We start from the raw sequence: 14,972 nt of genomic DNA on the forward strand, positions 1-14,972 counted from the left end.
GGAACTCGCCCACAAATGCAGACAGGCCTTTGTCCTACAATTTCTAGTCTTAGAAAATTGCTTGAGATACAGAAGTTATATAAATCATACACAGTATTGGAGAGAGATGAGATTTGAATGTGGGTCTTCATGACTTCTGCCATACTTTTCTTGATGCATTTGTTTTTCTTGTTCAGTATCATTTCAGTCATATTTGACTCTGTGATCCCATATGGGGTTTTCTTGTCAAAGATACTGGAGCAGTTTACCACTTCCTTCTCTAGCCCATTTTTCAGATGACGAAATTGAGGCAAACAGGATTAAGCAATTATCCAGGTTTACCATTGCTAAGTAAGGCTGAATTTGAACTCAGATTTTCCTGACTCCAAGTTGGTACTATCTACTGTATGCCCTAGCTGCTCATAAGCATTTGCCCTTCATTGAAAAAAAAATCCACAAAATAAAAACCCAACTACTTCAGTTTATGAAAGAGAAATCTATTGAGAAAGTAGTCATTTCCAAATATCCCCTCCTCCTTGATTTTCTTTCTTCTCCCTCTCCAAATCCAAATAGAAAGCATTTTTTCTCTTTCAGATTCAAAATAGAACTTTGAATCTCTTCTTTGCCTCCATTATTGCCCACCTAGAGCAATTCGTACCTATGTCCTACTCCCTAACCCGCCATGTAAATTCCTTGAGCTGTTTTTTTTTTAGCACCAACCTTGCACATAGTACAGACACTTGAAAAGCATTGTTGAATCAAATGAAATTAATTCACATTTATTTATGTGCTCAAACACAGTACTTTAGGTAAATTATCATATAGGAAAAATAGTCTCAGCAGATTAAACAAACAAGCTTTTTAAATAAATGCCTCAAAATACAGGATATTTTTATATCCCTGACACACTCTCCCTTACACTTCTCTTTCTAGGAACTATTTGTGCCAGACTAAAATGTCTCTTCAGACCTACTGACATGATTGGCAAATTGTAATCCTCATTTTATTTTACTTATTTAATAAAAAGGCCTCTTATGATGTCATGAATTAGATAAGGTGACCCAAAGAGCCTTTCATGGAAATGATTTTTAATAAAGAAATGAACACCCCCAAAGGCCAAGCAACAGCTACCTGAAGAGTCCTCAGGTATTGTAGCTGATAAGACCATAGTGAAGATGACAACTAGCTTGCTCCTAAGGTTTAGTCTCCCTTTGGTTTTCTGAGGTGTGTGTGTGTGTTAATGCTGCCTTTGTGTATGACAACTTTGGAAAAGAAAAAAGTTCCATGGCAACCGATCCTGGATCTAAAAAGATTGGGAACTTATATCTAGTAAATGGGCCTGAAACAGGCAGCCAAGGTGGTTATTTCTGGATAACTATCTGCAGCATGGTGGAAGGGGTTGAGTACCAATCTATAATCAAAGTCCTCATAGGAGAGTTGAGAAACACCCCAGGTTTGGCCTTTCAAATTCCTTTTTTTGGGGAAGTTCTCTGTGTCACCAACAAAATCTGGCATCTTCCTTCTGAAATTAATTTTTAAAATAGAAGTTTCCTCCACCAGTATAGTGTTTCTCCCCACCCAGTATGGAACCCTTGGAAATAGCTGGTTCATGAGGCTGACCCCAGGTGGAACACTAGTTTTCATTAGCAGTTTCCTTTGTCCAACTACTTCTTTTCAAGTGGGATCCACACCACAGGGGATTCTGGTTATGGGTTTTAGACGCAACGGCTTGGTCATTTCTCAGTGATCTCTCCTTGCTTGCAGGCCACAATCCTGTTGGGTTTGGAGTGGGGAGAATGGAAAAGACAGAAGGAGAGTGTAGAGATAGAGGAAGGAGGAAATGAACAGAAATGTTATTAGTAGCAACTAAGTCACCAAAACAAGTCTACTTCCAAAATACTGCTTTCCATCAAACCATAGTTCATTGAGCTGGGTGTATGTGAGGGGTGGGGGAATTGGGAAGGAGGTGAATGAGAAACTGTCCATGTATTCACTAAGGATATGACAAGGATTTAAAAAGAAAAAGAAAAACAGGCCATGGAGGAGGGAGGTCACCTTGGAGGGAGGCATTAGCACAGGTTTAGGATTAGGTAGCACCAATTGCTAATAGATACTATACATGTCATAAACTGAAATGAATGACCTCTAGAGGACAACTTCCAAATGCCTAGGTTAGCCTGCTAAAGACTTGATCCAACCCCTTCCCTTCTTTCCTCTCCAAGTTTGGACACAATCTGGTCACCCAGCCAGAGTTCCTTCTCACAGGAAGGAAGCATGATGTAAGGATGTGAAGAAATGACGGTCTTTTGCCAGCACTGAAATGTTGAATTTGGGATTTGGCTAAAGACAAAGATGATAAAAGATTTAGGTCAGGAAGAGACACTAAATCCCATCCCCTCACTTTACAAATAATGAAATAGAGACTAAGAGAGATGAAATTAACTTATCCAAAGTTTTATAGATTGTAGCAAAGTTTTGGTTTAGATTTGAGCTATCTCCAAATCAAGAATGCTTTTCACTTTATCACAGTTCCTCCTTAGACTTTGCTCAGTTCCCTCAAGGTCGTTTGCTCTCTTCTGTCTCAGCAGAAATGTGCCATCTATGGAGCTGAGTAGCAGAACTTTTGCAACTGGGTTCAGACTAGATATCCCCAATATGTTCTGATGAAGTGGGTGTGGGGTATTTCTTTTGACACTACTAACTCTCACTGGTTTCAGCCATCGTTATCCAAAATTAATGTCTCTGCAACAATAAATTAAATACATATGTGCGATTTTGTTGCAAAGAGGTCCAGATACATGGGAGAGTGTGTCAACTTCATTTCTGGAAAGGGCTGTCTCTGAGTTAGTCAGTTTTAGATAAATCCTACTAAAGCAAACATTCTGTGACCTGTAAATCATCTCTACAGATAGATGTGTATATGCACTTACATATGTGTCTATAGGTAGACATATCTACATGGAGACACACATGGAAATACATTAAATACATTTTTTAAAAATTTCCCAGTTATTTATCAGCATTGTTGACATAGGAGAGTAAATGCTGAATCTGGCGAGGACATGGGCAAAAAGGGGTGGAGATGAGGAAGTTATAAAAGTTTGGGGCACACAATGGAGAACAATATACTTGTTCAGAGTATACTGTTCAGAGAGCCAATATTTTGAGGTGAAGAGAGCTTAGGTGTAGAAGCTTGCCTGCCAAGATACTTAAATCTACAATTTGAAAGGTGAGTGGCTAACAATCCAGGTGGTCCTAGTTACTCTTTGGGAAGCTATTTAATAATAAATGTGTCACAAAACAGGCAAAATAACCACAGGATTGGGGGCAGCCAGCAGCATCCCAGGCATTCGGAAGACAGTTATGATAGGTAATATCTATACTTTATAGATTTGAGACCCGAGACCTAGCTCTGGTCCTTATTAGCCCTGTGACCTTGGCCAAACCATAGGACTGCTCTAAATCTCAATTTCCTCATCTGTTAAATGGGAACACAAACTATTGGGTCCAACCAGGTGGTGCAATGGATCGAGTCCTGAGCCTTGATTCAGGACATTAATTCAACGCTGGCCTCAGACACTTAATAGATGTGTGACCTTGTGCAAGTCACTTAATGTATTTGCATCAGTTTCTTCATATGTAAAATGGAAATAACAACATCGAGGTCGTTGTGAAGAAAAAATAAGATGTATGTAAAGTGCTTAGCATGGTTTTTGTCACATAGTAAGAACTATGTAAATATTAGCTATTATTATTAGTCTCACAAAGTTAGGAAGAAGGTACTTTGTAAATTGTAAAGTGCTATTCAAGCTTTTATTATCATCATGTTATCATAAGCCTCCACTTATATCCTCATCAAGCCATAAAGCTGGCTTGAGGTTTTGAAGCCTAGGCCAGTGTATTTTGAATGTTATACCAAGCTGCAAAGACTTGGAGTGTGAGCTCAATGATAAAATATAGGTTTAGTCTGGTTCTTGGATTACAACCACACACATCACTGAATTTAATAACATTTGAACATATTTTTTATCAGTCTAAGCACTTCTCACCAATGTAGATTTAAAGTTCTCTATACCTTTTGCAGGTTTAATGAACACTTGTTTTTTTCTTTTTTAATCTATTGACTAATGATAGGTCCTTGGATGACTTATATGTATAATTAGCTCAAGCAGGAAGAGGCTCATCACTTTTCTTTAAGTAGTCAATAGAAATTAATCATTTTTCTTTTTTTTTCCCCACAGTCACTCATTAAATCTTTCAATAAGTCATTAAAGAATTTAAATCTACATTAAAATAGGGAGTGCCCAGACCAGTGAAATAAGGTTTAAAACGTTATTAAATCTAAACATTATCGCAACCAAAGCAAAAAACAAAAAAAATTTGTCAACACATGTTTGTCCCCCTTTTTTGATACAAACAGAACAATTAGCAAATTAATGAGTGCTTTGCACATAGTGAGCATTCAAACATTTGATACACATCAATTGGAAAAGTACAGTTCATGAGCTTAGATAATTTACTAGGCATTGATTATATGGATTAGTACTGGAGTGGATCCACTGAGCCTAGATCCCTACTATGAAATTCAACTTAAAGAATATTTCAAAAACATTTTAATTGCTAATCAAAGCACTTATTCAAATTAATATTAAAAGTTCATTTGCTAATTTGTTCTCAGCTCCAAACACAAACTATAATTTGATCTTTAGTCAATTAACATTTGCATCAGAAAAGGGAAAGAAATATGTGATAATGATTTTTTTCCCTTTTGCTTTGGTTTCCAAAGTTAATACTAAAATTCAATACTAAAATATTATTATTATAAAGTAATTATAATACTATAATTAATAGTATTAATATGTTAGTATTAATACTAAACATTAAAATATCACTTCCCTTAAAAATGTAAAAGTTCTTCTATAACTTATTATTTTAGAGAGTTATCCAGGACACTAAGTAATCTGCCCCGGTCATATAAGCGGTATATGTCTTCCTAATTCCAAAACCAAATCCCTATCTCTGGTGTCATATAGTTGCCCTTGTATAAAAAGGGATCCAGAACATGAATTCCGTAATTGTTCCCATTGTTACAAATGTTAGCTTATAAATAGGATGTTTGACCATGAAACATGATACCACTCTGTGAGAACAAGGGAGTAGAAAGGAGGAGATTGGTTGTCAGGTTTGTGCCCACATCTTACCACCATTTCCTTTACCTCCTACTCTTCTGGGAAGTTCCAAGCCCAATCCCTTTCAGATCTTTTTCGATATTTGTTATTCTGGTAATTTCATCCTGTGTCATAACTTCAACCTCGGAGACATTTCCCAAAACAATATCATAGGATCATAGATCTAGAACTGGAACAAAATTCATCAGCCCTCTAAGCTGATGAGGACCAACCTTTATAGATGAGGAAATTGAAACCCAGAGGGTGATTATCTCAAAATCACAGAGCTGACTCTATTTTCAACTCAAGACTCTTGTTTCAACTGATACTGGTTGTATCTACTTGGATGTCCCATCAGTATCTCATATTCAGCATAATGAAAACTGAATTTTTTTTCATTTTGCCAACCCAATTTCTCTATTGCTATTGATGGTCCCATAATTTATCCACTCAAACTCAAAATCTCAAGTATTATGTCTGACCCTTCCCACTTCCTTCACTTCCACATCCACTTAGTTGCCAAATCCTATCAATACTATCTCTGACAATATCTTTTACCCTCCTTTTTGCTCCTACTGCCACCACCCCAGTCCAGTTTTTCATTAACTCTTATCCAAGTCATTGTAATAACTTGGTTGTATCTTTTCCCGTCTTGCCCCTTCACTCTGGATACTAGATGAATTTTTCTTATGCAAGCCCTAATCATATACCTCCATCCAGTATAATGACCTCAGAACTTCAATGGCTCCATGGCCATTAATTTAACAAATTAGAAATTCAAAGACTTTTGTTACTTGGCATTAATCTATTTTTTCTAGCTTTGTTTCACCCTTCTCCTTCTTCCATATCATTTACTCTATGCTTCAGCAAAACTAGATAATTTATCTTGTTTTTACAATATGCCATGCTTTCTTGTATCTTTGCTTTTATTTACTTCTCTGCATCCAGAATTAATTCCTCTTCCTATATCACTTCATTTCTACATGTTGAAATATTACCCATCCCCCCAAAAAAGAAATATTACCCATCCCACAAAGCCCATCTCAAATATCACTTTCTCCCCCAAACCTTCCTTAATCCCTTCAATCAGAATTTTTTGTTCTTCCTTAGGCCTAAAAATATGACTTTTTTCTCTTGTGCATTCTGGTTACTTGTATATGTATACACACACACACACACACATACACACACACACACATATACACACACTCATATATACACATGCTAAATTATCAGCTCCATGAGGGCAAGGACTATGTCATTCCATCTTTGTATCTCTCCCAGTGTCTACTGCAATGCTCTACATATTTAGCAAACATTGTCCATATTTGTTATATTTTTGCTGAACTGAATTGAATTGAGAAGATATTGAACATGAATATGGAAGAAAAGGTGAATAAATGAAGTCAATCTCAGATAGAATGTTGCCCTTAAATATTGAAACTTTTAAATTGAAGTGCACCCCCCCCCCCCAAGCTTTTAGTTTGCCATTGTTTTAGCCCAAAAATTAAGGGAGAAAAATGTGGTTCTGAGGTCCATTTTCCTAAATAAAGCTTTCTGTCTACCCAACTTTGTTCAACCAAATCCAGAAGACCTTAAATTTGATTCAATTTAATTGATCGCATAATTTTTAGGACCTTATATGTACAGAGCACTGTGGAAGACACAAGATTTAGACCGGACATAGTCCCTATTTACATAGTCTGATTAGATATGATATACATAAATAAAAGAGGAGAAATATAAAATGAAGGATTAGAAATAGCTAGCAGATTTAAGATTAGTTTGACTACCTCCTACTCCTGAGGACAATTCAGTATTGGTAGGTCCAAACAGGCCATCGGGTTGTCTGTTTGTTTAAGGAAATCTCATCTTATTTCTTCCAGAAATCAACTATTCATTTTTATGTGATTAAGCTAAGAGCATGATGGTCCTCAACTATCATTTTCTCTGCCCTGAAATGGAGATCTAGTGGCTTTTTAACTTCTAAATCAATATTGTTTTTATGATTCCCCAGTGACTTTCCTCTAATTATCTTGACTGTTTTTTCCTCCCTCTGAGAAATGAGTTGTTTCATGATTCAATTTCATTATTAAACTATAAAATCTGCAAGGGTAGGAATTATATCTTGCTTTGTGTGAAGGCACTGTGTCCTCATCTGTAAAATAATGAGAGGGTGAGGTGAACTTGTTGACCTCTGAGGACTGTTCCAGTGCTTAAGTCTATGTTCCTACTAAAGGAGTACACCAAATCACAATGCTTAACTGAACATTGGGTACATCATGAACAGCCCCCTTAAAATGAATGCTAAGACCCAGTGCCTTGACAATTGGAAGTTAACACATTTTTCAGAGCTGGTGTAGAGGAAGGAGATACAGGGAATGATGAATCCCAGTAAGAGTCTAGAAGAGAAGCAGTATTTATTCATTTATCCCAGAAAGAGCCAATGTTTATGGCAGGATACCCAGACAGTTAATATGCTTAATGACAAATAAACTATTGCTCTTTTGGGAAGGAATGTGAGTTATTAAATGTAGGAAGGCTATAAACTGTAGCCACTCTTGAGTAAAAATTAAGATGAGTAGGAGGAAGATAGCAGAGCCAGAAAGAAGAAGAATTTGGCCAATTCCAGCAGTAAGATACAATATTGGACCATGACCCTAATTCTGGGGAATTACCTGCAAAGGAAGCCTAGATAATGGTGCTCCATGGAGAAGTCACACATCATGGTCCTCCTTGTTCCATGGACAACTTCAATGGGGATAAACATTTCACAGATTCCCTTTACCCTTGATCTCCCTCCATCCTTCTCAGTAAAATTTTACCTTCTCCCCTTTCTACCCCACCCCCAATATTAATGGGAAGGATGGAACTACTTGGGGTGAGGCCCTAATGATAGGATGCTTCCTTCTTATTCAACTTAATTCTTATTAAACATAGCTCAGTTGCTCAACAGCAAGCACATAAATGATTAATTTGGGCCAAGAGCCACAAGTACTGATGTGGTCATGTTAGAAATACACACTGTACAGAAGAGCAGCCTTAGGTCCCTGGTTACATTCATGTTATCATTTAAGAACCATTGTTACGGTGTAAGGATTTTTGTATGATAGGAGGATGACAGATGGAAAGCATCATCTGCCACCCTCTCTACTTTTCCTTTTGCCCAGTCAGTGTTTTGCCAGTGTAAGTAAGTGAGTTTTGCGTGTCTTAGTATGACTAATTCACCCACAGATGACCCTTGTCCAGTAGTATAGCAAGACACAGATCTTATGAACACAGAGTTTATCAAGTAGTGGGCCAACAAATGTCTGTAAATAAGCCTGGATAACTCAGGAGAAAGATGTCTCTAAGGCAGAGGTTACTAATCAATTGATATGAGCTAAAATAAGCTAAGAAAAGAAAGAGAGAGAGAGAGAGAGAGAGAGAGAGAATCAGAAACATACAGAGGGATGGAGAGAGGGAGGAAGGGAAAGGGAGGGAAAGGGAGGAAGGGAGGGGGAGAAAGAGAAAGAAAGAGTGAAAAGAGAGGGAGAAAAAAATAAATAGAAAAGAAAGAAAGAAAGGAAGGAAGGAAGGAGGAAAGAAAGAAAAGAAAGAAAGAAAGAAAGAAAGAAAGAAAGAAAGAAAGAAAGAAAGAAAGAAAGAAAGAAAAAAAGAAAGAAAGAAAGAAAGAAAGAAAGAAAAAGAAAGAAAGAAAGGAAGGAAGGAAGGAAGGAAGGAAGGAAGGAAGGAAGGAAGGAAGGAAGGAAAGAAGGAAAGAAGGAAGGAGGGAAAATCCTTGGTGTGATTAAAAAGGGTTTCTTTACATTTATTCTAATATCTGAGAATCTGATTTCAAGGAAGTAGAACTGGGATCCTCAAAATAAGTTTTCATTGCCAAATGACAAGGCTGAGTCTGTGGTTTTTAATTTACTGCTTGTCTAAGTGGGAAATTCCTAAGTTGCCATACTTTCAGTCTGGGATTTCTGGGGGAAGAACTTTTTCCTCTTCAGGTAACATACCCAGGACTTTATAAATGAGATGAAATAAGTGCCCTCCCCACCCCACCTCCACTCCTAAGCTCCAGGGAGATGAACTCATCTCCATTGCTCTCAATGTAACAATAGCAACATCAACAGAGCAGAACACACAGTGACCCTTACCCAATAGGGATGATGCTCAAGAAGGCAAGAAAGGATGATAGGGCAAAGCAAAAGCCAGTGAACTTATCCATGGTGAGCTGATAGATCTCATTGAATGTTGTAGATGTCACCACTCCAGTGAGGGCCAGTGCCAACTGCAGTATCACAAACACCTTTCCTATAGAAGGACAGAAGAGGTTACTGAGGAGAACTTTATCAGGATATCCCATTCTACTCTGGAACTTAAGAGAGCTTCTACAGGATCCTTTATTTAAAATATGTTCCCTCAAGAGAAAAATTTGAAACATAAAATCTTTCAGAAATGATCGTTGGAAATTATTTTTATGCGTATTTGAGGGAGAAAAAGTATATCCAAAGTACAAAAAAAGGTTATTTGGGGAAAGGGAGCGAGAAGAACCCTAGTAAATGGGGGAGGGATCAGGAAAGGCTTGATGGAGAAAGTGTTCCTTGTACAGTTTTGGGTTTATTTGGGTTTTTTTCTTAACCACCACCCCCAAAGTATTTCCATATATAAATAGAAAAGGAGTATATGTGAAATGTTGATCTCTATGACATAGTTTGATTTGTTCCCTTTTAAATATATAGTAAGTTCAACAAGTAAAGTGAAAAAATAATGTTCCCTCAACTCCTAGGCAATCACAATCCATTTCTCCCAGTAAGCTTTCTTCATGGATTTCTTTGGAATCTCCAACTTTCTGGAGATAAGTTGGTAATAGAGCCAATAATGGCTCTATTCCCCTCTCTTCCCCTCTCTTAATTATCTCCCATTCTATATGTAGCTCATTTGTATGCATTTACTTGTTGTCTCCCTCCTTAAATTGTGAACTCCTTGAAGGTAAGGATTGATTTTGCCTCTTTTTAATCTCCTGCATCTAACACAGTTTGGGGTATGTAGTAAGACCTTCATAAATGTTGATTGGGTTGGTTGGTTGGCAGCCCCCATGGATTCCCCAAGACCCCAGAGTATATCCTTGGCTTCCCCTTTCCCCAAACTAGGCCAGGTTAATGAGAGCAGCCGTAATCCATGAGCAATTTCTCCTCACCGTAGGAAGATCCCTTTATGAGCTTAGACAGTGCCGATCGGATGGTGGTTATGGGGATGAGAGCAAACAGCATGACAGCCCGGGCTACAACGTGACCAAACGAGAAAAATTAATGAAGCCTGACTTTGTCTGCCTAGAGCCTCCTTATCAGGGTTCAGTGTTGACCCAGTCACTTCTGCCTGTCCTGAGGACTGAGCTCCTAGGAAGCTGGGTGGGGTCTGTGCCGAACCCTGCTGGCAGGACACCTGAGGCAGCCCCAGGTAAAATGATGTAGTAATCTTCTTCGTCCTTGTAGAGAACAATAACAAGTATCTATTTATGCTCCCTCCCTCCTTCTGTCTTTGTATCCAGTGAAAAACAACACTTGGAGGAGCTGTCATTTCCTGGCAGCTCCTCCAAGTGTTGTTTTTCATTGGATACAGTTTTCTTATAGACCAGAAGCTGATGCTAGGTCACAGAGTTAGAGCTTCTGGAATGTCTCTTTAGAGGTCATCTAACCTAACATGCCTCATTTACAGAGGAGGAAATTGAGATCTAGACAAGTTATGGGACTTTTCCAAAGCCACATAGGAAGACGGGATGGGATAAAGAGCCAGGGTCATACAACAGGATCATCAATTTGGAGCTTGAAGGTTCTTAAAAGTCACCAAGTCTACTCCCCTTATTCCTCAGATAAGGAAACTGTGGCACAGAAATAAATAATTTATGCAGCTAGTAAGTGTCTGATGCAGAATTTGCATTCAGATCCTTTGATTCCCAAATCAACATTCTTTTCCATTGTGCTACAATTATATTTTGAATTAAAAATCTGCTTCTCGGGGCAGCTAGGTGGTATAGTGGATAGAGCATCAGCCCTGAAGTCAGGAGGACCTGAGTTCAAATCAGGCCTCAGACACTTAACCCAGCCTAGCTGTGTGACGCCTGGGCAAGTCACTTAACTCCAATTGCTTCAGGGGAAAAAAGTCTGCTTCTTTTCAGACATTCAGGCTACTTTTCCTAGTGTTTGATCTAATGGAAGTTGTTCTCAGGAGCAGGTTAGTAGGTCTCTGAGGGCTCCTCTTGAGGAGGGGGGTGGGGTGGGTGTTGAAAGAGCAAAGTGGGGGAAGAGACTGGAGTTAAACCCTTCGTTTCCTCCCTCAGTCAGCTGGGGAATAGCATTCCCAAGAGCCAATTCCTTGCCACAGAAGACCCATCTTAGGGAACAGGTCTCTGAAGATGAAGTCCCTTCCCATCCTTTCTCCCAATTCTTTCCCTTTGTTCTTTTTTCTCTTTTGTAGCTCAGGAGGGCCGTCTCACTGTCAAGCTATGGTACTTCACCAGCACATTTTCAGGAGAACAAAAAACAGGAGCCACTCCAATCAGCCCACTGTTTTGGAAAGGGAAAGGAGAAAATATTGTGGGGGCACAATATGATATAATGGAAAGACCACCAGTTTCAAAACCAGAACAGTTGAGATTGAAATCCATCTGCTATTTCCTTCCCTTAACTTCACTGGATCTCTTGTTTCCTCATCTGTAAAATGAGAAGCTTGGACTCAATGGTATCTCAGATACATTTCAGTTTTTAATACATGTCCAAGCATATTATCTAAACATTTAATGAATGCAATAAACAATGTTCATATGAATGATCATAAATGCACATTTCTTTTAAAGTTTGTCCAAACTGCTCTCAGCATAACCAATCTTTTCCCCTGCCATCTAATGATTTTTTTTTTCATGTAAAGCCTCATGTGTGCACCTTCTTCCATCTGCAAGAAGCTTTGGGATAACATTCTCCCAAATCTAGAGGTGAGAGCTATGTGTGGTACCCTGATGGGTTAGTATTGGCAATGAAGATAGATCTCTAACTATATCTAATTGCCTGTTTTCTAGACCTGAAGAGTCTATGAAGAAAACAGGCAATTAGATATAGTTATAGATAGATCCAGCAAACTTCCTCCTCATTTGATTACTAATCTCTTGCCTCCAGAACCTCTATGTTTCACCATCCAAACTTTACAATAGCTCAAGTCCCATCTTTCCCATGAAGCCTTCTATGACTATTCTATTCTTCAGAGATCTTTTCCTCTGATCTCCTAGCACTAATCTCTATTAGGAATCTTGGCATCCAGTCAATTCAGTTCAGCCATTTTTCAGTCCTGTCTGACTCTCTATGACCCCATTCGGGGCTTTCTTGGCAAAGATATTGGAATGGTTTGCCATTTCTCTCTAATCCTGCTCTACAGGATTTCTTTCTTATGTGTTACTCTTGACTCTAAAATATGAATATAGAAGCCTCTTTAGGGTAGAAATGATCTCTGACTCCTCTTCTGCATTTCCCATAGCATAGTTCTTCCCAGCCTGCTCACTTTATAGGCAAAGTAGCTAAGGCCAAGAGAAGTTAAATAATTTGCCCATGACAAGTAGTAAGTGACTGAGCTGGGATTTGAACTTGGTTCTGTCTGACTCCACTAACCTCCTTTCTACTGTTTGAACTGGAAATAGCCAAACTTACCAATATAGAACATGTAGGTTTCCTTCACAAAGGTCAGGAGGAGTGAGCCAGCTCCAAAGGACACCATCCCTATCATGATCATGGTGGTGTCCCGGCAGCACCTAGAAAAGATCAGGACTCCCAAGAAGCTGGTGATGAAGATGGTGTAGCCAGCTGCCATCCCATAGCCCACTTGCACGTGATTCCAGCTCAGAGGCTCCCTTAACACAAAAAGGGGCATCACATCAACTGTACCCACCACTGCCAAATCATAAATGATGGCCCCTGCGAAGAGCAGAGCAATGATAGCTTTGCGAGGCTCTCCTTTCCCCAGGGAGGGAAGCTCTACCACCCCTCCCCTCTTCTCCGGACGGTCGGGGTCCAGAGTGCGATAAGTGCCTATGGTCCCTGATACAGTGTCCACTACACCAAAGGCTTTACTGGGCTTGACCTCAGGCTCTGGGACTTTGAGGACAAAAAGACTATAGAGAAAAGCAAACGTGGCACAACCCACACTAGAGACAGCAAGAACGACACCTTGCCGGTTGCCCACTCGAAGCAAGTTGAAGAGGTGCCCGGAAGCAATGCTCCCACAGAAGCCTGCCAAGCCCAAGATCAAGTCAATGATGATGAGCCTCACTGAGCGCCGGCCTTTGGAGGAGCTCAGTGAGCCCAGGGCCATGACGCCAGACCAGAAAGCCGTGAAGCCCCCTGACAGTCCTGCCAGGGCTGCAGCCCCATACATTACTTCTACCGGCCAGTCCAACAGGATCTTCAGCATGAGGAGGAGGCGTGAGAGGAGATAGCCCAAGAGGGGGACACAGATGGAAATTTTCCGGTTGTAGCGGTCGCTGAGCCACCCCAGCCCGTAGGCTGAGAGCAGTGGAGTGAGGCCCACCACCAGGTTGTAGATTATGTAGAAGTTGGAGATGGCTTTCTGCTGAGCATCCTCACTGGCCCCCCTGGGGGTGGAGGAATTGCTGTGGTTAGAGAAACTAGAAAGGTTGTAGTAATTCTTGACCACCAGCAGCAGCCCTGCATCATAGAATGAGGCGGCCACCTGGGCCGAGGCCACCACCGGTTCAATCCAGGTCCTCATCACTCCTGTCTCCAGACAGCTCCTCCTCGAGTGCTGGTCCATCACTCACTGAGAGCCGGGGTCCTGGCGGGGGGTGCTGGGAGCTTAGAGGAACGAAGGGAAAGAGACCTGCTGTGGCAGCAGGGAAAATCTCATAGTTTGTTACCTTGCAAAGGAGAGGTGAGTGAAGTTCAGGGAAGTGGGAGAAAAAGGAGAAGAAGAGCCAGAGATAGAAAGTAAATGCAACAGTGAACTCTGAGTTTTGTGTGTGTGTGTGTGTGTGTGTGTGTGTGTGTAAAAGAGAGAGAGAGAGAATGAGATAGTGAGTGAGAGAGAGAGAGAGAGAGAGAGAGAGAAAGAGAGAGAGAAAGAGAGAGAGACACACACACAGAGAGGCTGTCTGTATAGTAGACAGAAGCAGCTTCACTGGCCTTAACTTGGCTTTGTTCTTCCCTCCCACTGTCAGAAGCCCAGATGCAGAACTCTACCTTGAGCTCCCCGCCCACAATGGGAGGGATTACTTTTGCTTTCTTTGCTCTGAAAGGCCAGAGGGTATGAGCCCCCCGAAGTGGCTGTGTCATTCCGGGGAGGAGTCCTTGGAGAAGGAGCTGGCACAGTTTTCACAGACAAATGCCTGCCACAGGATTTGATACATCCAAAGTTAGATAAATGTATTCAGTGGGACAGGGGAGGAGCCAAGCCAGGAAGAAGGAGCCTTAGCTGTGACTCAGGGTGTTCACTCTGAAAAGGACAGACTATGGGAAGGAAAAGAGGAATGGATGGAGAAAAAAAAAAGGCACAGTGCAATGGAAAGTGCACTGAATTTGGATTGCAAGATGGGGACTCAAATCCCAGTTTTGCTATTTAATCTTGGCAAATTATTTTGGCAATTGGCAAATTAGTTAATCTCTGTGGGCTTCAAATTCATGTATAAAATATGGAGAGTTGGATAGATGGCCTCTAAAGTCTTGGAATAAAAGAGCTGGGACCAAAGTAAACTCTTTCTATAGACAAGAAAACTGAGGTCCAAGGATATGTCATGACTTTTCTACAGTTATACAGCTAAGTACCTGAGGTGGGATT

General features: G+C 40.2%; 2 protein-coding genes across 2 annotated transcripts in view; one reads left to right on the forward strand and one right to left on the reverse strand.

Annotated features, from left to right (window-relative positions):
• The window catches only part of SNX30 (sorting nexin family member 30), a 184,878-nt gene extending 173,110 nt beyond the window's left edge, over positions 1-11,768 (forward strand). The window contains exon 9 of the mRNA XM_031943034.1: positions 11,613-11,768. Coding sequence (XP_031798894.1) covers positions 11,613-11,753 — 141 coding nt within the window. The 3' untranslated portion in view covers positions 11,754-11,768. The remainder of the gene's footprint in view (positions 1-11,612) is intronic.
• SLC46A2 (solute carrier family 46 member 2) lies at positions 730-14,195 on the reverse strand. The gene is made up of 4 exons (XM_003761411.4): positions 12,833-14,195; positions 10,336-10,419; positions 9,293-9,449; positions 730-1,752 (listed from the first exon to the last, which is right to left on the reverse strand). The coding sequence occupies exons 1-4, from the start codon at positions 13,950-13,952 to the stop codon at positions 1,713-1,715; spliced, it is 1,401 nt and encodes a 466-aa protein (XP_003761459.2). The 5' UTR covers positions 13,953-14,195; the 3' UTR covers positions 730-1,712.
• Positions 14,196-14,972: the final 777 nt, after the last annotated feature.

The sequence above is a fragment of the Sarcophilus harrisii genome, chromosome 1 (assembly GCF_902635505.1).
Source record: "Sarcophilus harrisii chromosome 1, mSarHar1.11, whole genome shotgun sequence".
Lineage (NCBI taxonomy): Eukaryota > Metazoa > Chordata > Mammalia > Dasyuromorphia > Dasyuridae > Sarcophilus > Sarcophilus harrisii.

Coding starts and splice junctions, on each gene's coding strand:
- SLC46A2 (XM_003761411.4), bottom strand. CDS start 13,952: ATGGACCAGCACTCGAGGAGGAGCTGTCTGGAGACAGGAGTGATGAGG. Junction 9,450..10,335: donor CATAAAGGGATCTTCCTACG/GTGAGGAGAAAT, acceptor GTCCTTCTATAG/GAAAGGTGTTTGTGATACTG. Junction 1,753..9,292: donor TTGAGCATCATCCCTATTGG/GTAAGGGTCACT, acceptor CAAACCCAACAG/GATTGTGGCCTGCAAGCAAG.